The 22,445-nt window shown below is 38.6% G+C and overlaps 1 protein-coding gene and 1 long non-coding RNA gene across 2 annotated transcripts; both read right to left on the minus strand.

The window, feature by feature from the left end:
* Positions 1–291: 291 nt before the first annotated feature.
* Positions 292–9,756, minus strand: LOC144643836 (uncharacterized). Its single transcript, XM_078503207.1, has 9 exons — positions 9,697–9,756; positions 7,125–8,102; positions 6,413–6,589; positions 5,878–5,991; positions 5,659–5,799; positions 5,240–5,332; positions 4,724–4,855; positions 3,647–3,798; positions 292–3,221 (listed from the first exon to the last, which is right to left on the minus strand). Exons 2-9 carry the CDS (start codon positions 7,323–7,325, stop codon positions 500–502), a joined length of 3,732 nt encoding a protein of 1,243 aa, XP_078359333.1. The 5' UTR covers positions 7,326–8,102; positions 9,697–9,756; the 3' UTR covers positions 292–499.
* Positions 9,757–18,504: 8,748 nt separating this feature from the next.
* On the minus strand, positions 18,505–19,927 carry LOC144643880 (uncharacterized). The gene is made up of 3 exons (XR_013568989.1): positions 19,814–19,927; positions 18,951–19,079; positions 18,505–18,601 (listed from the first exon to the last, which is right to left on the minus strand). It is a non-coding gene; the product is annotated as an uncharacterized LOC144643880 (long non-coding RNA).
* Between the last annotated feature and the right edge of the window lie 2,518 nt (positions 19,928–22,445).

The raw sequence follows: 22,445 nt of genomic DNA on the forward strand, positions 1-22,445 counted from the left end.
TTGAAAAAAGTCGCGGGTTTTGAAAAAGTCGCGGGTTTTGAAAAAAACACGCGTGATTTTTTAAAAAATGCGAGTTTTCAATAGAATGCTTTTATTTCTTAGTAAAATTCATTCAAACAAATAATCCAGATGCAAAGACGCCGGATTTAAAAATGATCGCGTTTTCATGCTACGGGGAGGGGGATGGTTGAGGGAAGTCGAAGTCTTATTTCTTGTTTGCTTTAATAGGTTGTCTAGCATATCTTTAGTCTGAAGTATTCGATGATATCTTGTATTTATTTAATTGTTTATTTATTCAGTCATTTATTTATTTATCTATTTAATTACAGTAGTTAAACTGAACTTTCTCTAATGTTTGAACAACAACAACAACAAGGCTATGAAATAAAGTTAAAGCACTAGAAAAGCATTAGAAATAGAAAAAACGAAACAATGTTGCGAGACAAGTTCGACTAAAATGTTTCCCGTATTACCGGACCTTAATGCCAATGACGACTGTCTACGTTAGCATAATTTGTAAACCACTACCTGACGAAATGCGTGCACTTTGAGCAGAGTCGAATGACTGGTATTGTTCGATAGATACATTGACTTTGCCATCAAAATAGGGGTTTTTTCGACGAACATGTGAGACATCTAGATGGTAATAAGTGTTTTTAAAGTCAACAGAGAAAACAGGTTGTCCCGTTGTCTCGTTACGCCGGATGAATCTGCGGTCAAAATGTCTAATCACCACATTGTTCGGGGAACTCCTCTCTTCTTCTTTAAACAGAGAGCCACAACCGTAGCACACTCGTACGTTGTTGGGTAAAACTATAAGTTCATAAGGATGTGGTGATAAGCCAGAATGCCACAAATTAGACTGAAAAGCAGCTTGAGGGGAAGCAGTCATTTGCGGTGGATTGCCGTACTGGTGCGGTTGGTTGGAGTACTGTTGCGGTAGACTGCCGTACTGTTGCGGTTGGTTGGAGTACTGTTGCTGTAGACTGCCGTACTGTTGCGGTTGGTTGGAGTACTGTTGCGATGGATTACCGTACTGTTGCGGTGGATTGGCGTACTGTTGCGATGGATTACCGTACTGTTGCGGTGGATTGCCGTACTGTTGCGGTGGGTTATCATACTGTTGCGCTAGACTAGCATACCGTTGCGACGGATGGGCGCACTGTTGCGACGAACTGGCGTGTTGTTGCGATTGGTTGGGGTAAGTCTGCAGTGGATTTGTGCACTGTTGCGGCTGATTGGTATAGGAATGTGACAGAAACGTATGTGGCGGTGATGGGTCGGTGTCCTTTTGCGAAGCATTGGCGTGCAACTGACGAGCAGGACCTGGTTTATTAATTCGTTTTGGAACAGATCGAGAAGTACCTTTTTTTCCTTTTCCGGCTTTTTCTTGTGGTGGCCGATGTCCAGAAGAAGGATCCACCAAATTACCTCTTAGCTTTGATATCTCTTTGCCCAGCTGAGTAGCTCGCGAGATCTCTTGTTGGTGACTCTTTTTCCTTCGTTCTCCATAGCTTGGGCCGCTCCCACCTTTTGTGTTCCCTGACTTAAATGCCTTGAGTTCTGCTTCCAGCATGACACTGTCTCGCACGTCCGCTTGAACTGCATCGAGCAGAGATAAATTACTTCGATCCCGGTGAGACCAACTAGCGTGTATGACCTCCGCTTGATTCATTCTCGGAGCTGCTTCACTTGGAGAGAAAGCACGGAAAATGAACTGTCTTCGACTGTGCCACCAGTCGACCCATGAAGACAGGAACGACCTTTCAGGTTTGTTTTGTATAAAACTGTCCAGGGAATCCTTCGCCAAGCCATACGTCTCCACCATTCGTGCCACCAGTAGGGCATCGCACAGTCCTTTAAACTGTTGAGCATCTTCATTGTCCTTTAATTTATGTGCCATTTTGTTACGATTTTCTTTGAAGTGAAATTCACAACTTTTAACTCTTTCCAGAACCTCCTTACCATAGACTCTCTCCAGGCCGTTCATATTTGCCCCGGCCATATCCGTACACCATCCGATTGGAGTAAATACGGTATCTTTTGTTCCTGTCGCCTGACTGAGAGCTTCATTAAATAGTTTCCAAAATAACGCAATGTTTTCAGAATCTTCGCGTTCAGCTTCCATTACTGCCAGTACAACCTGTCGCTTTAGGAGTGGATGGTACGTGCTGGCAGTAAGCGTAACAAAGTTCTTGCATCTCTTTACTTTACCATCGAAGTAACAATACTCGTCTTTCATGAAGTGGTCACCTTCTTTGTTCATATTGTCAGCGATCAGCATTCGAACATTGCTAGTTTTAAAGACATAAGACGGTAAGTTTGGATTACATCGCCGATCATTTATTCTGAAAACTAATAGCTGGTCCTCTTTATCACAATATTCTTTGAACGTTGCTACAGCTTCGAAGTTTTCTCCCGCAGGGTTTGCTGTTTTCTTGAGCCCTTGCTTCCGGTTTTCAATCCATTTTTTATCTAAGATTTGCGATGCCTCATTTACTACTTTATTCCAACCTTCGCCGCTTCTCAACGCTGATAGGACAAACGCAGACTGTACCTGGGAAGGTTTCATTTCGGGATTTTTTCTTAATATGTCTTCCACCCGTTCGGTTGGCTTGGAAGCTTTCTCTTGTATCGGGCACGTGTGTTCTCCACAGTGGAAAACTTTTATGTTCCTTTTACCTATTTTAAGGTATCGTCGTGCAGGACATGCCACAAAAACCATTTCTTCTTCACATACTTTACAGGAAGCCATATCGCCTTGTTTCTTTACTTGCGTTCTGTTAATTACCCCGTACTGAATCCTGTATGGGCACTTGTCGTTCTCACATGTAAATGAGCCTTGACAGTCCGCATATCTCATCACGCCTAGGTCTTTCCAACTACTTTCAGAGCTTTTTTTCCATTTTCGTCCATCCGTTTGTAGCACTTTCACTTTTTTGGAAGCGCCCTCGACTACGGTATAAGCGCAGAGGCCATCGATGCCCGCCGGAAGATAGGAAACCTTTACTGAATCCACTCCTTCCCATAAACTAGGATCAAACCTTTTAACCTTTTTGGCTTTGACGGTGTCAGCCTCGTAATTGGTTGACTCTTCGTCGCTGTTGCTGCTGCTGCCGCCAGTAGTGTGATTATTCCGCGGGAGTTTGGCACTGCTAGGAGAATAGATACTGTGGCTTAACTCCTCGTCACTGTTGATGTCCTTGCCCCCGCCATCGCTTCTGTTTTAAAGAATGCAATTTACAATAGATAAATAAGTTGAACATTCCAAAACTGCAGCTACATGTAGCGATTTCTTGCCGTTTTCGATAGTGAGGCAGAAAAACAATTGACTGGTTTGGCTAAAATAATTTAGTTAACTAAGCAGGCAACCCCGAAGTTAAGTGAACCCACTCTGAGCGAAACAGTTCCATGCAGCCATCTTCTCATTTGTAATTGGCCAATTCCTATTGTGCTGCATGTTCTCTTTATATATTTGTCATATGGGTCATACAGCAAGCTCTTTTATGCTAAATAAAATAAAATACACTGAAAACTGCTATTGGGCTAGCGTATCCGGGAACTAGCCAATATCATGTCAGGGAAAATATTAAAGGGAACAGTGGACTGGGTTCTAATATTTTCTTACTGGGAACCAATTCTCTACCTTAAGTTGTCTTCGAAGAGAGCCTTACTGCATTTAGGTTTATGTGACAGATCTTTGCCTTGCTCCGGCTTTGTTGGTGTGTTTTCTGTAGAACTTAGTTGACCTAGTGATACTGTCAGATCAATAACATCTGTATCTTTTCGTGTCTCCTCCTGTAAAGAAGGCAAATTCATATAACATTTGTAAGCGTACCTTGTAATTCCCTTCAATCGAGCCGAAAAGCACTGGAAACTAATCCCTGATTAAATCGACTAAAAAGTGTTTCAAGTTCTAAGTAGGCTCGATTTCCGCCGCCTCCTCGAGTCCGGTCTTTGTCCCATTTTTCCGAAAAGCGGCTGGAAATCGAGCCTAAGCTCTAAGTTGCTGTTACGAAAAAGATTATCTGCGTTCAAACTTGCCGTGAAACGGCTTAAAGTATTGGGAAAAACGCGTTTGTTAAGCATGTTGTGTTTACTTAGACAGTATATCGGCTGAGTTTGAGCTAACTAAAATGAGTCTTGTAAAATAGTCCTTACGTGTTTACAATCAGCTGCAATCGTTGTAGACACGAAATCGACACGATAGGTGATTCAAGAGGAGTGCAGATACTGATAGACGGTCAGTAATTTTGAAGACAGTGCGAGAGCGCCAAAAAGCTGTAAGGTAAGTCATCTGATTGAAGTTATAATTATATGCGGGTTTCAAATTGCTATTCGTTGAGGGTTTGATGGTAAGAATTGTGGTAGAACAGTTTCTAATTTCATCCTTTTGCTGATCCAAAATATTCTGTAACGTGTTATGTGATTGTTGTGTTCGCTGTTTATTTGATTCAGACTGATTTACAAAGATTCTATTGAGATTCTCTTCGCGAGTGACTTCTTCATTTCCGCGCTGCACGCACAAAAATGTCACGCAATTTTATCTATACACCCGCATATTGACTCGGGGTATTGGACATTGATTTCAGGATTCTTTCTTTCTTTCAGGAACTTTTTCTTGCTGTAAATGACAGAGATTAAAAAACTGTGATATGCTAGTTCATAAATTTGGTACCAATTAAACATGAGTCTTTACTCTCTTCATCTTGTGACAACTTACCAATAATGCTTGCTTCTTTTTGGATTTCTTGACAGATGCTACATGCACAGGAGAGGAATCCTCATCAGACGAGATGGAAATGACCTGAGCTTTACTTGATACTGTGCTGTCATCCTTACAAAATAGCTGAAACTATGACACAAACAGGTAGCAAATTATGTTGATTTCAGAGTTGTATTAACTCCTCCAAGTGAAGATGTGAGAATATATTATCTCTTTTACAGATTCTGTTTTGTTAATTAGCATTTAAAATGCTATATATATATTATCTCTGATGTAAAATGTTTAGATTAGGGGCCAAATAAAAAGCCAAGAAAGTTGAATAGTACATTTGCCCAATAAAAATATGTTGAAGTACCAGAAATACACTAAAATAAAATAAAAATATTGACTGTATATGTCTGTGTGTTTGTCTGTCAGGGTGACCACAGCTAAGCAATTATGCTGCCTTGAACTCCAATTTCACAACAGAAGTTTTTTTGATGAAAGTTAACTAATGAAAGAGGTAGCACATACCAGTGGTTGACCTTTCCATATAGGTATCCCAGCACCATATTCTTCTTCGTCCCACCATTCCATCTTAGGAGCCTTACTTTGCCTGTTCTGGGTCTGTGTTTAAAACATGCAAATATTTGGTAAGAGGGAAAAAATCTGGCAAGATAATTGTTTTGCCATAGATTTGTCCTATATCAGAAACAAGGTAGTAAATTGTATATAACATAATCTCTATAGAAGCAAACACTCAAAAAAGTCTCTGTGGCTTGGCCTTGCCAATACTGTGATCCAGTGATCATATTATTGGGTTTAAATTGTGTTTGTTTACTATTGTAACTCTGAAAGTATAACTGTATTAATCCAGTTCTTTTCTGCTAACTCACCAATATCAAAAGATACAAGAATGTTTTAAATTTATTTAAGACTCAAAGCAGGCAAACCTTTTCTTTAACAAAGTGTTGTCGACCAAAAGAATGCTGATAATTCTTCTTTGGAGGTGATGGTTCTTCTGTCATTTTAACTTTAATGCTTTGAGTGTCAGGGGATGACCTTGCCATATCTGCATAGCTACTACCACCATTCTAGAAAAAAAAAAATAAAATAAAAGCTACACTACAATCTGCAGAATGCTTTAAAAATGCTGAGGCTATTTTTTGTACCTTTTTCCAAGGCTTGATAACAACATAGTGGTCGCCACTATGGCCAAAGAAAAGAGTACCAATGCTGACTCCTGATTGTGGTTCAATGTTCTTAATACAATCTTTGCTGTCATTCTGAAAAAGAGTCAAAGTGTGGACCTCAAACACTTTTTTGTAGTGGTGGTGCTGAGGGTAGGGGGTGGACAGGTTGAAGAGGGGTCAGAAAAGTTAAAGAAACAATACATTTTGGTGCTGTCTCTAATGGCAACCACACGAAAACATCGATATCTTGGCCAACCAGATTATAAATATGTCTGATTTTACAGGCAACCAGAGCTTTTCAAATTAGAATTAAACCACTCTGCCTTGTTGCCACCAAAAAAATCACAAATATAATAATAAATGAAAATGGTTTTCTATTTGAAATGTAATCTTTGTTTGAAACTCAAATAAATGCAACAAGTGTCGTAGACCCACATTTAACAAGTTTGCTACATGTTTTGCACAAATTGTTATAAATTTGTAAAAGCACTGTGCAATAATGACGACAACTTACCCCATGTACTGTTACAATAACTATCTTGTAGTTAAGTACGTTAGCCAAAGCAGAAATCACCATGTCGGTCACATAATTATTCTTTAGCTTTTCCAGTGCTTCCAGCCAGGTTTTCGGTTTCACTGTATCCTGGAAGTCGACCTCACACAAGAAATCAAATCTGTCCAGTCCATTTTCCTGCCAAATTACATTCATAATGTGAGAGAAAGAACATCAATTACAAAAGGCTGTAAAAGGGCTACCCTAGATCATCTAAGGGAGATCTAAGTTTCATTCATCGTTTTCGTAAAATAATAAGAAAGTTTAAGCTTATTACCGCTTTCAAATACTGCCGCTTATTGAGAAGTGATAAGACTTAACTAACAAAATAAATTTTCAACGCGACGTACAGTGCTCTTGTCGTTGCTTTCAATAAAGAGTTTTTCACATAATTACAATTATATGCTTTTTTTGTAAACTTAGTGTAAAATTTTCTCAACTGGAGTCGGCAAAGCTAAGTTTTGAACCGTCTAGAAAATTCTCCACAAATTTGTACACCACCGCTGTCTTGGCGCTCACATGTTTGACTTGTTTGCTCGTTCGTTTCTTGTCCAGAAGTGAGCGTATAACGCGTTTCGGAACTTTTGGGAGCCCTTACGAAGCTGTATTTCTATAAGTATCCTATACTTTTTACCAGCGGAGTACAAGCTTTACGTATTAAAGCCCTACTTACGTCAATTTGATGGTTCTCGAGGTGTTGGAAAACGAGCCTCTTGACTTGCTCTCTCTCCAGACTTAGTTGGTGGGCTGCCGCCGTATAAAAGCAATCGCCATCCCCTCTCGGATCGAAGGAAATGCAAAAACCCCATTTCTTCAGTCGCTGATGAAGCTTAAACATTCCTTGTTGACTCTGCTGAATCTCCATTCTCTCCATTCTAGAAATCTAGAATGCGTAATTTTACAATGCACCGGCGCACACTATCATCCGGGCTCTTGCTTTCAGATCGAAAGGCGGGAAAACCGAAGGTGCTTCCCATTTTTACAAACGATGCATTTAAAGGTTTTTTTACAGCATCGTTTTTTAAAGATGCCTTTACTTCGAGGAAATCGGCCTCTCCGTCAGAGTCGGTTTACATTTTGCCATTCAGTTGATTTAAAAATATCTTTTTCGATTCTTGAATGTAACGGTGCTGAACGTGGTTGTTTTATTACGTGAGATGTGCAGGCTGCGCAAAGAAATGTTTTAATGCACAAACTTGAAATTCACAACGAAATAAAATTCGCGTTAATATAAATGTAAACTAAACTTTGCGAAAATTCGCATTAATTTTACAACGTGTAGATATTATTCTTCGTTATATTCACTATAATGCAGTCTTTTCAAACATTAGAGAAAGTTCAGTTTAACTACTGTAATTAAATAGATAAATAAATAAATGACTGAATAAATAAACAATTAAATAAATACAAGATATCATCGAATACTTCAGACTAAAGATATGCTAGACAACCTATTAAAGCAAACAAGAAATAAGACTTCGACTTCCCTCAACCATCCCCCTCCCCGTAGCATGAAAACGCGATCATTTTTAAATCCGGCGTCTTTGCATCTGGATTATTTGTTTGAATGAATTTTACTAAGAAATAAAAGCATTCTATTGAAAACTCGCATTTTTTAAAAAATCACGCGTGTTTTTTTCAAAACCCGCGACTTTTTCAAAACCCGCGACTTTTTTCAAAACCCGCGACTTTTTCAAAACCCGCGACTTTTTCAAAACCCGCGACTTATTGAAAACCCGCGACTTATTGAAAACCCGCGACACGCGACTTGAAACCCGCGACCCGCGACACGCGACCATTAGGGCAACTCGCAAAAAAGAAGTATCTCTGCCGAGGAGTTTCCCTAATGGTCGCGGGTCGCGGGTCGCGGGTCGCGGGTCACGGGTTTCAAGTCGCGTGTCGCGGGTTTTAAATAAGTCGCGGGTTTTGAAAAAGTCGCGGGTTTTGAAAAAAGTCGCGTGTTTTTAAAAAGTTGCGAGTTTTCAATAGAATGCATTTATTTCTCAGTAGAATTCATTCAAACAAATTTAAACCGGTTGTAAAGACGCCGGTTTTAAAATGATCGCGTTTTCTTCGGAACTACGTTACGAAGTAACGTTGCGAGTTCAGAGTTAGACAATCAAATTGCGAACTTCGGAACAAACTTCCCAAACTTTGCCGACTGAACTTCTGAACTTCCCAAGTTTTCAAGTTGAGGAGGAACGAGACACGTTACAAAGTGGTGGCAGAAATATTTCAGCGATTCTAGCTGTTCGAGTTTCAAAATAGTTGTTTGAACAAGCACGGCGTCGGTATCAACGTTCTGACCTACAGTAAGTATAAGGATAAGGATTACATATACCGTCCGTTGCATCACGTCCTGAAAAAAAAAACATGTTCAAATTGGGTATCAAACATTGCATGATTTGCAATCAAGCTTTTAAGTTTGAAAACAACGTTGCGCGCGAGCGATCATGAAGTTGAACCAAAGTATTCATGATTGAACGCGTATGGTTGATAAATATATTTTACTAGTATTCTGTGGCAAAAACTCTTTAAAATATTTTTAACTGGCGCAAATTTTAAAAACCCTTCTGTAGTTATGTTGACAGAAATGGTTTTGCTTCGCTAAACCATCGGAAGAAAACACGTACCATAAAAATAGAATTGAGCCGTAAACGTGTCGCGACTTTTAATTCAAATTTGTCTGACTCTTTCGCATTTGTATAAAATTAATTTCACGTGAAGATCGGTAAAGCCGTCCAGTTTCATTCGGTTTACAAACGCAGAAGACTTGACATTGAAGTTAAAGCCTCACAAAAATTTTAAAGATGTATTTGCTGTATATAAAAAGTTAAATTTGACCAAATTTCAGCCGACGTAAAATTTATTTATCGGCAGATCCGTCATGCGAAACGTCGTCAGGCTCTTCAACTTCACTGAACCAAATATTTTGTAACTCTAGCCACTGGAATCGCTGAAACATTACCGCTGCTGCCATGTTTTCTTCACCTGAATTTCCGACATGAACATGACCTTCGAGCAACATGTCTTGTTCCTCCTCAACTTGCAAACTTGGGAAGTTTAGCCGGACCAAAGTTGGGGAGTTTGTTCCGAAGTTCGTAATTTGATTGTTTAACCCGCAAAGTAATTGGCTCCTTTGTAACGTAGTTCCCAAGAAAACGAGTTTAAATTTGTTTGAATGAAATTTACTGAGAAATAATTGGTTTCTATCGAAAACTCGCAACTTTTTAAAAACACGCGACTTTTTTCAAAACCCGCGACTTTTTCAAAACCCGCGACTTATTTAAAACCCGCGACACGCGACTTGAAACCCGCGACCATTAGGGAAACTCTCTGCCGAGACATAATAGCGAAGACCTTGCATTAATAATCATTGTATTCTGATCTGATTGTTATTTTTTATGCATTAACTATTTGAAAGTGGTTCTCATTTTCATTCACTGTTTGAAGTATTCATAGACGTGAAAACATTCACTTAATCAAATTACATTCTGCACGAAATCGTCCCGAAACTTTGAGGAAATTGAAATCTTTGTTGGACAGTACTGCATAAAAGCAGGACATAGACTGATTGAATAAGAAGATAAGAACCATATTGATAAAGGACATTTGAAAACTTTATTTTGGCTCATTTCGACGAAATTCAGGATTTTCAAAGACTGCCAGTAAACGGCTGTATCTTTTCTGTCTCTAACGATTTTGCTGCGGTTTCGAACAAGCTAAGTTTTTCAACATATGGTAGCGGGCAGAAGTCGGTTCGTTCTGAATTTTTCAATACGATATATAAGTTACAGGTCAATATACAGACCCTCTGTAAAGTAAAAAACGTTTTGGGAACAAACCATTGTGAACTTATTTCAAAAAATCCTTACTACGACATGGGCCTTGTTATCAAGTTCGTAAGTACGTTAATACTGCAAGGTGTATAACCTCAGAGAATTATTATCAAGTGTGTTTTGTTTTATTAGCGGTTTATACTCTATGGTCTTGGTATAGGAGATCAAAATTAAGGCAAATTTCTGTTATTCTCTAATTGCTTGGCACAGATTAGTACGCGCACAAACGAAAAACCAAGAAAAAAGGGTACTGAAACGGTCAGGAAATGTATGCAAACATTGAATTGAATGAAAAAGGCCGAAAAAAGCATTTTCAAGCATCTAAATTCACCCAAAACGCTGGTGAGGATGGAGGTAATTGGAGTAGAAAGCTCGATGGGATAGGGTGGAGTAAAATACTGCAGGAGAGGGGAGGGAGGGGAAGGATGGAAGTAGAAAGGGAGGGACAGGTGGGGGTAAAAGGCTAAGGAGAGGGAAAGGGAGGGAGAATTAAAATCTATGCTAGGTTATATCACGCAACTTTTTGACTTCTGTTGTTTTCTCACAAGAACAAAACTTAAGGTGGGGTTCTACGACTTCTACCTGAATTTGAATGAAATTTTAAGAGATTTAAAGAAGGGATTGAAGAAAAAAATGGAAACACCATCAAACAGTTGACCCCCTCGAAAGCGCACTCCAGGTTGTCAGGGGACTGTTTGGTGTCCGTCGGCCAATTTTTAACTTCAAATTCTAATATTTCTTATTTGTCTAAATTTAACTAATCCTTTGAGAAAATCTATCGCCTCCCCGACAAAATCGCCCAAAATTAACAAAATACTACAAAACATAAGCTTTTTTGGATTTCTTGAAACGCAGCTGAAATGGTTTTCAGTATTTTCCAGCCCTTATACTTTGGGTCAGTACTACTATTCTTCATCAGTTGCTATTACAGTAATGGTATGAAACAAATACCTAATCATTGGACAACTAGTTGTGCCCATTTTCTTGACAATAGTAGTTACCTGATAAAGAGTATTGCGAAAAGACTGCACTTTGCTTAGTGTTGAAAAATTTTATTTTCTAGTCGTCTAGCTCAATCGTTTATTTTTACATGTATTGTGCGAAATATATTTATAAATTGAGAACATTATGTCATTTAGTAATAATGCAATCTTGAAAACATTCCAGATATTACGTTCTACTAGGGTTCTACACACTAATACAGCTCATGCAGACTGTGACTTACGCAAACCTCCCACTGAGTGTTACTAAAGTGACTGTTTTTTCCAGTGATGTTTACTGTACTGTACCCCCCTTTCTAAATATTATTATTAACCGCCCGATTTTAAGCTTCTCAAGCTTCCTAAGCTTCTTGTTATACCATGCTTTCGACAGATGATGCTTTGTCGACGATTTGCTAAATAGCGTAAATATTTCCAAAAAAATTGTTTTAATTCATTGATTTTATCCTTTAGGGACTGGTCAATACGTACTGGGGGGTGGACCGGAGCAATTGTAAAAGTGGCGGCTGGAAAGAGTTTACCAAAACCGATGTTACAATCACAAGCCATCTAAAGCCATCTAGGGTTGTCCGGGGGTCTATGCTTTCCAAGGAAAATTTTTATATTAGGGCCTTCTGAAATGCCTAGAAATACATCTAAAACTGCTCACATCAAGACATTTATACTGATGAATGCCACTGGGGATTTTTTTGTAACTATAACAGTTTGAAGTCACCAAGATGTCCCACCCCCTCAAAAACTCAGTAAGAACTACATGATCCACCCCCTTTCTACTCAAACCCACCCACCCCTACTTATTGACCAGTCCATCTTACATTAAAAAAAAAAAATATTAAGGATGGCTACAATCAAATGCCATGTACTGCTGTTTTATACCATGTTATACTAATTCTTTTCTTCACCCTATGCACTTGTTAACAGCACTTTATATCGAATGTTTTACAAAGAACAAATGTTCGTGTCAAAGTTTTTATATTAAAGCCAGAATGAGGCAAGACTTGAAAGGGAATTTTCTATAACCACCGGCGTATGGGAAGAAAAGTTTTGCTTGTCGGGAGGCCACGCAGAATGCAATTTGCTTTTATGAAACTAGAAATTGAGGGCAGGAGATGTTCGACTGTAGGGGGTCTGGGGGCATGCTCCCCCAGAAAATTTTGAAATTTCTTTGCTCGGAACTGATTAGTGGTAGGCATCTTGACCCGTGAAAAACATTATCTTTCAACACGTTAAGGAAGATATACTATACGTTCGCAGATAGAAATCAAGCTACGGCTATAAATATAGAATTTTTGAAGATGCGTGGAAACAACTTGAAAAGTTAAGCCTCAAGTTTTCTAGTTGCAATTGATTTCGATCCAAGCCATACGACGTTCGTTAACAGTTTCAGTGCTCCAATATAGCAATATTTAACAAAAATTGACTATTATTTTTAGGTTTTTTGCGACACAAATATATATTTTGCTTGTTCAAACATCTTGTTAAAAGCCGCGACATATCCCCTTTAAGGTAATCAGTTTGTTTCTTCACTTTAAACGTCAGAAGGGCGGAAACCAGCCCTTGCCTTGAAAAAACGGAAAGGAAGGTAAGCGAAAAGTTTTGTACAGTGTTTTAAGGGTCGACGACCCGAAATGGAAGTAGCCGACAGTTATACATTTGGTAACTGTTAGAGCAGACCAAATTAAAAGTAACTCAGTACAAAGGCCATTGGTTACATTTTTTGTTTATTAAGATAAGACATGCTTGGAAACAAAGCAAACTTAAAATAGTTATACATGCACAAGCTCATACATTTTCCATTCCACGACTTTCAAACTGAACATATTCTTCTTTAGTTTTTACTTTTTATTCTTGCAACTTGCAACCTCGACTCTTCCCGGTCTAAACTAAATACGATTAACAATACAAGAAATTACTCAAACACGAAATTATGAGTTAAAATCAAATACAGTAATATATTTAACAAAAGCAGTTTCCTGCATTTATAAAACGTTCATTAAAACTACCCTGTTGTGGCATGTAAATGCCGTATTCTCATTAGCTTAAAATTCCTTTTGCGCAATTTAACACATTACATACATTAACTTTATTTTTACGAAAATTACATTCGGTGCTCAGTGTATACATAAACATTTCAGGCGAAGACTGCGCAGTGCGGATTGGAAATCATCTTTAAGCGATTCAGTGGAATTTCTTAAAATTTCGAAATTTGCTTTCGATGTTTAGTGTTGTAAGAAATGATTTCTTTTGATAAGATATTCGAAACAGTAACACACAGGTTTGCAATAAGATGTAGAAACTTTTGGTACATGATTTTGTCCAATTAATTAAGTCCTGGCGGATTCCGTCTTAAATCCATGTTATGCTCTTCACTGGCTCGTGTCATTGATGCTGGAGTTATGTTGGCCCTCTCTGCTGTCGCTGTTAAATCCTCCTTGCCGGCTCTTTCTTATCTCTTCTTGTTTAATATCGTACCTAAAATTTTTCTTAACCTTCAACTAGACACGTTCGGCAATTAGGTGGATAAAAAGCTCACTTGACCGTTATAAGTAGGTCATGAACGACTTTTTTATAAAAGGAAAGACAAGTAACATAATCTTGAGATAGAGTCGGACAAGAAAAAAAGCCGCAACTCATGTTCTGCTGATAAATTCAAACCTTCAACCCAGCTGTCAATGGCGGTGAAAGAAAAAAAAACAAAAAAAAAACGGGCGCGGTATGTTTGACGCGTACAAGCTAGTTGGGCGCGTCAGATTTGCCAAGATTTTCACAACTCTTTTTACTCACGGACTTGGTCATTTTAAAACATTTTGTACCAACAAACTTGAACTGCAGTCTGTATTAGTAGCTAATTCACTTTATTAACGGCGTTTTATAAAAGCGTTTAAATCCAAATATTTTCTTATTAGCTTCGTATCGTCCTTACGGTGCGCGCGGGCAAGACAAAATTTCCATCGTCCGCGCGCAAATGGTGTTGCTGTTCATCAACCAATCAGAATGTCAAATTAAACGAACTTGGCCATCTGGGTACGAGATTACTTCATGTAATGTGTGTTATTCATGCAATTGACGGCAGAGGTGGGGAAGACTGTTCATAAATAACGGAAACAATACTCGAGAGCCTACGCTGGCCGCCTATTACAAAAACTATGGAAAAGCACTGACTGTGCAGTGTTAGTTAACAAGTGCTTGGTCGGAGACGTTCCTTGTTATTTTAAAGACTATTTCATGCTACGAAGACAGAACGACAACCAACATGTTTTAATAAATGCACTAGACATTAAGATTAAGATTTTACAACCAAATGAACGTTTCCAGGCTATTTCAGTTTTTTATTCTTAGGTTATTTTTAGAACATTTTAAATTCGCAATTCAATTTTTTATGAGAACACTATTATTTTTTAAGCTTTTTAAGTTCTTAAGCATTTTAGCGATATCTTTTTAACGCAGTTAGTTTTTTATAGATATATATTTTATACATACTCTCTTTTATTTAAATTTATTTTTTGATATACAGGGCCCCCGTTGATACCAGTCCTGCGACTGAAGGGGTCACCCTGTTAAAGTATAAATTATTATTATTATTATTATTAGTATTCTCTTTTGCTTTAACATTCAAGCTGTTCCTGTGCTAAGGTCAACATCGTTGCACTGGTTGGCTCCTTCTTCGTCAAGAATTACGGAATCAGCATTGTAAGTAAAGTTGCTTAAAGCCATCTCTGTGTTACTGGGTTGTGGTCTGAGGAGCCTTCGGATTCGACAGATCAGATAAATAACAGCACCGATAAGAAGCATCACGGCTGCTGCAGAAACTGACAGTAACACAATGAAGGGAGTGGAAAAGATGTCTTCTGCTGCTGTGGATTTATCTGAAAGAAAATGATGCGATGCTAATTAATTTTCATAACATTTACATATAAACCCTCATATTTTTTAATTAAAGGAGAGGTTCACTCCAAAATGGCCATATTTTTTCTTAACGCCTATAAAACATTTATACAAAGGTATGCTATTCACCAACGTTTCAGCTTCCAACGAGCGCTAAAACCCTACGAAATCCTTCCCTGAAGTGGCCCAAACCTCGAGAACTGAACGCCGCCATCTTGGAGCTGGTAATGTATGCGTGACGTCAAAGAGCTCAACTTGAAGTTTGGTGGGAAAATTTAAATACTCGAAACTCCTTGTTTCTTTGAAGTAGCTTTTGTTTGTCAAAATGCCTGTTTACGCAGCTCCTTAAAAAACTATTAGCTTCAATTCGAAGCAGTCTTCCGTAAAGTGTTCGGAACACGCAAACATTTGCGTCCTTTTTGGCAGGAATGTTTCTTTCCTGCCCATTCTTAAAGTGCCACTATGATCAAATTTTCGATTTCCATTTGTTTACATTTTCGTGTACAATAAGACTTTCTTACTCACCTTGCCAATTTTCAATCCATTACGAACTTCAGAAGTCGTTTTATTTAAACGTTTATTTACGATAATTTACGGCCGCCATTAAACAACCTTGTTCCAAGGCTTGGTTGCAAATAGGGAGAAAATGACGTCAGAGGCTCCAAAATACGTCATTCTTGAGCAATTGTTATTCTTGAGCAATTGCCATTCTTGAGCAATTGTTATTTTAGATATTGAAAAAAGGTGAAAAGAAGTCACTCATTTAGAGCTCTGTTTGGGCAAAATGGAGCTGCACAAACAGGCATTTTGACAAACAAAATCCACTACAAAGGAACAAGGAATTTCGAGTCTCGACAAACTTCAGCTGAGCTCTGACGTCACGCATACATTACCAGCCACTTCAGAGAAGGATTTCGTAGGGTTTTAGCGCTCGTTGGAAGCTGAAATTTTGGTGAATAACATATCTTTGTATAAACTATTGGCGTAAAGAAAAAAAATATGGCCATTCTAGAGTGAATTTCTCTATTTATGCTACGACGGGATTTTCTTGTTAGAGATCAGAGTGTACATACAGTCTGGGGGCAAGTGCACTCCCGTGGTTGTTTTGTGCTGAAAGTAAACCACTACTGTAGAAATTTCTATTGGGACATTCCCTTGATAGTAGTCATGAAAAGTTTTGGTGACAACTTTGCAACTTGCTAAAACGGTATTTATAGGGGTTTAAAATTCGAGCTCGTCCCTTGAGGACGAAATTATTCGAAATTCTGACGTATGAAGTATAAAAATTGGTGTCTTTCTGTTATATTTTACTGACTGCAGTTTCATTACCACTATTATTCATTCAAAATATTTTTTCATTTTTGATTGGTTTACAATTCCTGTTTAATACCTGCTAACCGGCTAGCGCCGACCAAACTTGGAAGACGTTTCTATTATTGGACGATTGACGTCACGTAACAGCGGCTTTAACGAAACAATTGACAAGTATTGGATGAGGTTGAGCATGATAGCGAGAATTATCAAGGCCGAGGTTTGTATTATCTGCCGATGCCGAAGGCTGAGGCGGATAATACAAACCGAGGCCTTGATAATTTCGCTATCATGCGAAAACCGAATCTAATAATTGTTTTATTAGATATTGTTAGTGCCCAGCACAAATGCACACTAAAAATTTCTTTTGATGGTGACACAAGAAAAGCCACTTTAAGACACGTTTGTAATCAACTTTAACAACAACCACACACTGGCTTGAAAACTTTTCAAAACTCATGAAAGTAATTTATAAAATTTTTAACAGGTAAAATGTACAGCATCACCTCGAAAAAAACTTTCTTTGCAGCGTTGCAAGACTGTTAACGTCGAATACGCCGCTTTCGTACAGCTTGGAAGATCTTCTCCGCATATCGGCGGCGTGTGTTCAACTTTGGCGCGTTCTTGTCGTTTCAACTCAACACACTTTGCGCTAAAAACTTTGTTAGCCTCGGTAAATTCCGGGTCGTTTATAATATCGAAGCCTTGAGTGAACTAAAAGGTGTCTGTTAAGTCCAAATCTGGTGCTGTTCAATGTGCACATGGAATAAGAAGTTCCGGCTGCCTTCCGAGCTTCGGCGAAAATAAGTTTGCCTCTTGAGGTTCGCTTAACTTCTTCTCTTTCAGGTAGTCGCTAAGAACTGTTTGAGCTGTCTTCGTTACTTGTTTTGTGTTTTTGGCTTCCTTATCATTTAGTAATTTTTTCTAAATTGCTTTCCGTTAGTCCTACTGTCGCAAAGCGTTTCGCCATCGCTTCGATCTCTCTCCCTGACAACCAAGACAAACTAGCAAGGCGCTCGCTTTTTCCAACTTTTCTTTTCTTATCTGTTTGCTGTAGTTCTTGGCCTTCCGTTACGCTTGCCTGCAGTTCAAGAGATCCCGAGAAAGCAGCATCCAAACAAGAAAATCTTGCCACTGAGAAGCCCAGGGTGGTTGAGGCAAATTTTACCTTTAATTTTTCACTCAAATTTCTAAGCATTTTTGGGGTATGTTAAGCTTAACTGAATCATTCACTCTTATCTGGATATCATTATAATGATGGTTTCCACTTGCAGAGATGATGTCAAAGATGATGACATCAAAAGTGGAACAAATGGCAACGTTCACGCCGTTTTTGGCTGGCACAGATGCCAGTGGGTTAAACCGAAAACAAGGAATCTGGTTTATGTTTCTGGTTGAATTCAAAATATTTTTCATACTTTTTTGTTGCTTCAACACGAGATTGTATATAAAAAAAATTCTAATGGACTTCAACTTCAAATACACAAACAAATATTTGGTGCCTGGTCCCTCATGGAATCACTACTCTACCACCCTGCCACTACACTATCGTGGTAGGATGGTTTGCGTGTCCCAACAACCCCGAGAGCTGTGCCGGCTGGAGTATTGTACTCCTGGTAGGGCCACCCTTTCTGGACAGGTCAAGGGGTAGGGACCTGACAAAAAGTGATCCCCTGGTCCTCTAGGTTGGGAATTTGGCACAGGGCCAACAACCCTGTCCTGAAAAAAAAAACATTCTTTTACGGAAACAGCAACAGAGGATACAGCCAAACTGTGTGCCGTGGCCTTTCGGAGTCACCTCAAATGACACGGATGAATGGCAGTGGTGAAATCCACAAGGAAGCCACTGACAGGAATATGAAAGTCCTAGGCAACATGACTAAGACCTGAGTGGTCGGCAAGCGGGGCAAAACTTTGTTGGAAAAATACAAATTAATGTCGCGTCGTTGTGCTAGGCAAAGGTCAAAAAAATATCTTTCCACTGTTCTTTAGAGGAGCGCCTTTATGATCGATGGTTGTGGTCTCTATGTCATTTAAAACACACGAGTAATGTGTTTTGTTGTGACGACAAGATGTGTTGTTTGGGCACGGGCGGCTCTGGCAAGGATTGATGGCTGTGAAATAATTCATTTAATATAGACTTAAATTGATCATTAACACTAAAATTATAACACGTGTAATTCTTTTTAAGTCGTTACCCAGGATTTTTTATCGGATGTGTTCTCATTTATAATGTCGGAGAAAACAGATACGTCCGATTTGATGAAGCCTGTGATAGAATTTACATTTTTAGGTCTTCGTTCTTTTAATTAGTAATTTGGCCCCTTTACGTTTTCAACAAATTTACCCCTAGGTAAAAATAAGTCTAGTAACTCTTCTTTGAGAATCGGTGTTTTAATACCGTTTTTTAAGACAGTACCTTTGCGATTACTGACGTAACTTTATTCATCAAATTCATTTTACCTGCTATGATCGGTTCTTCACATCGTCGACCCGTGAGTCCTTTGGGGCAGGCACAGAGATATAAAGAATCATTACTGAAACATTTACCGCCATTTTCACACGGAGAACTCTGACACGGGTTCAATGTCGCTGAAATGAAACAAAAATAGCAATTACCGCTCATACTTTCTTTCTTTATTAAAGAGCGTTAAGCCCTGGCAAAACGGCAGCGCAAGTGGACGCAAGTAGTCGCAAGTTGAACTTGCGTACAGACCTGCGTTGGGTGGCCAAATGGACACGCAAGTTTAGTCGCAATTCACAAGTTTGCAAGTTTTGCCATTCAAAATGCCACGCGCTGCAATTCAGTATTTGAAGTTAACTGCAAAATTGCATTGCCTTGCGTTGGGTGGCCAAACGGTAAAAAAAAAAAAAAAAAAAAACGTTGACTTAAGTTAAGGAGGCTCGATGTAGTTTTTTTAGCCGAAGGGTGGTTGTTTTGAAAATTAAAATTATCTAGGAAGCCAATGTTCGATTTCTACCAAAAATACACCATAATGATCAAATATGACCAAATTTTAATTTTTTACCCGTCACTTTGTCACAAAGATTACCATAGCAACCATTGACGTTTTCTTTTGTTCTCAAACAAGCTTGATTTTCTCGAAATCTAGATTGACTCTTGGTATTCATTTTTTGATATGTTCAAGTATAGTAGATTGACCACCTGTACACAAATTTTTAGGAAAATCTGTAAGAGACACAGAACGTGATTGTGTAAATGTTTAAATTGGAGTTATTGATCAAGAGTGTCTCAACCCTTGAACATTGCGTGTATTGGACTAAAACAAATACCCATAATTGTAACATTATTCTATTTTACTCACGTATTTCACAGTGGAGACCCGTAAATCCATCTGTACAGTTACAAATAGCACCAACTGCAGTCTCAAAGCACGTTCCGTTGTTTGCGCACGTGACTTGCGAGCAATCTGACGAGTAAAAAAAAAAAAAAAAAAGATTGCCCATCGAAACAGAATAAAAAGCAAAAAGGAGAATGCACTGGTATTTTATCCTGGAAATAGTTTGTTTTATTAACCGTCCAGTTCCCTTTATGCGACGTACCAGGCGCAGGGAATCACGGTACATGTATTTAACATTGCAAAGTCGGGACTTATTGTTAGATACAACTACCATGATGCCGCGCAGATGCCTTTTCATTCAGTCATCCAGTCAGTGTCTGTATTATGTCATTGCTCGAAAACCGGCTATTTGCCATTTAATGCCATTTAGCGTGCGTTTATATAGGAGGCAGTAGGAAGAAGATCACAACGAATTGACAGCTTAATCAGTCAGTAGTGGAAAGCCTTAAGCGGCTGTCTTTTGTGTACTTTATTCCCAGCTTTCGCCGACCAATGGCTTCGTCAGGGAATTAGAAAATATATATGAAATTGTGATGTAGGTAACACGAATAATTAATCGGGCGTGGCCGATTTATAGTTTACCCTTTGGTCGTCCTAGAGCGTAGTCTCCTGGCGCGGCCAAAAAGACGGGGATAGCTTGGGGTTGCTACAAAACCGCTACGGGTGACGCATACCGCAATGGTTTTCATTTTAGTTTTGACAGGAAATCGTTGCAGGCACACTTGGTCGACTTTTGGGTTAATGTGTAATCAGGTTGTGTTTTTTTGCTTCGGCGGAAGGACAGAGAAAAAAGCTTACGGGGCAAAGTACAGTATGGGGCCCAGTTCTCGGCCACTTTTGACGTAAACTTGTATTTCTTACCTCAGAAGAACCGCAGGAACTTGAAATTTCTCCCAGAGCTAGCTACATTATTCAGCTTTTTGGTGTAAAGCTATCGACCGGTCAAAAATTAATTTGCCCGAGCAATAATAAAAATAAAAGCTCCATTTGTGGGCCCAGTTCTCGGCCACTAAAAAGCTTGTGCGTAATTATCTGTAAAAAAAAATGCTCAATTAATTTTCACAGTCATAAAATCACTCTGTAAACCTATTTATACTATATCGATCCCAAATTATTTTTATGATGCTTTGTTTTACTTTAGAAAAGAAGGATTTTAACGCGCCAAGTTGCCTATGTGCAGGTTCTGGCACAACCGCATTGTGTGACCCGTGCATTTAGATGGTTTATTTTGCAGTGAAAAGGTCTTGAAAGATTTAGGTGTTGTAGAAATAATAGACAAGACAAGAGTCAGCTCAAAACTTAGAGATAAGATTGAACTTTATTTTTAAAACATTTATTTCTTTCATTCTGGCAGCAGCAGATGAAATTATATTAAAAACCAAGCGCTAAGCTGTGATAGCGAGCAGGGTGGCCGAGAACTGGCAAATCCGCAAACGTCGCAAGAAAAAATTTCGAAGTAAATTAAGACCAAAAAATACAACGGTTCAACGAAAAGTTAACTAAAGCAGAAAGCTGAATTATTCTACGTTTCACATGCCAAAAATTAGCTCGTATGGTGGGGGCTTTTGGATAAAATACGAATTTAACTACATCCATGAATTTGGAGCCGTAAACAAACAACTTTTTCGGGAATGCAAATTCACCTACCTCCGCGTAAACTCGACGTGTGAGCTTTCTATATCGAATTGAACGATCAAACTCAAGATACTTAAAGCACATGAATCAGTCTATCGTTTGAAGGAAATACCTTTTTCTTTTGATTCAACTGGAGTGTGAAAAAACGCGTTAAACACAAAGTGGCCGAGAACTGGACCCGGCCGAGAACTGGGCCCCATACTGTACTGATATTCACCATTGTGAAATTGCACTTACTTTGACAAGTTAAAGTTATTTTTGTAAATGAAAAAGGTAACGTCATTGATGTCACGCAGTGTTTTTTTTTAGCAAACTAGATGGTTTGCTGGTTTCTGACTATGAATGGGGGTGTGATCTTGCGGTATATTTTTTGAGCCTGACTCCGCCGTAAAATTTTTTTTTATTTAGCAAGAACTGTGTCGATTTTCATTTCTGAACAATTGGTCGTCAAGTCGTTTGTCACAAAGAGTAGAATGTTTGTACAGCATGTTTTGGAATTATTTTAGATTTGGTTAGTAAGACGCTTCTGAAGACCTGAGCAAAACATTGGGAATGTACAGTATTAATAGGAACTTGAATGGAATTTTTCACAAGTTGGATAAAGGTATCAACTGAAAAAAATGGAATTCAAAATGAGAACTTGGATTTTGTTGTAATTAAATTTTATCGCGGATTGGATGCATAATATCACGGCTTTGAAAGTCTTCAAATAATTAGAAAGGTTCCTTTCTTCCTTTTGATCTTATTGTTATTTTCATGTATTGATTATTCGAAAGTGGTTTTCGTTGATACGAAAAAAAAAAACGGGTTTTCACTGAATTGCTTGAAGTATTTTTAGACGTGATAATATTGGCTTAATCGAATTACATTGTGCACGAAATATTTGTTATTCTTTTGTCTTGAAACTTTGAGGAAATTGAAATTTTTGTTTGACAGTAGTGTATGAAGGCATTTTATAGAA

Source organism: Oculina patagonica, chromosome 2 (genome assembly GCF_052425735.1).
Source record: "Oculina patagonica isolate OP01 chromosome 2, crgOcupat, whole genome shotgun sequence".
Taxonomy (NCBI): Eukaryota; Metazoa; Cnidaria; class Anthozoa; order Scleractinia; family Oculinidae; genus Oculina; species Oculina patagonica.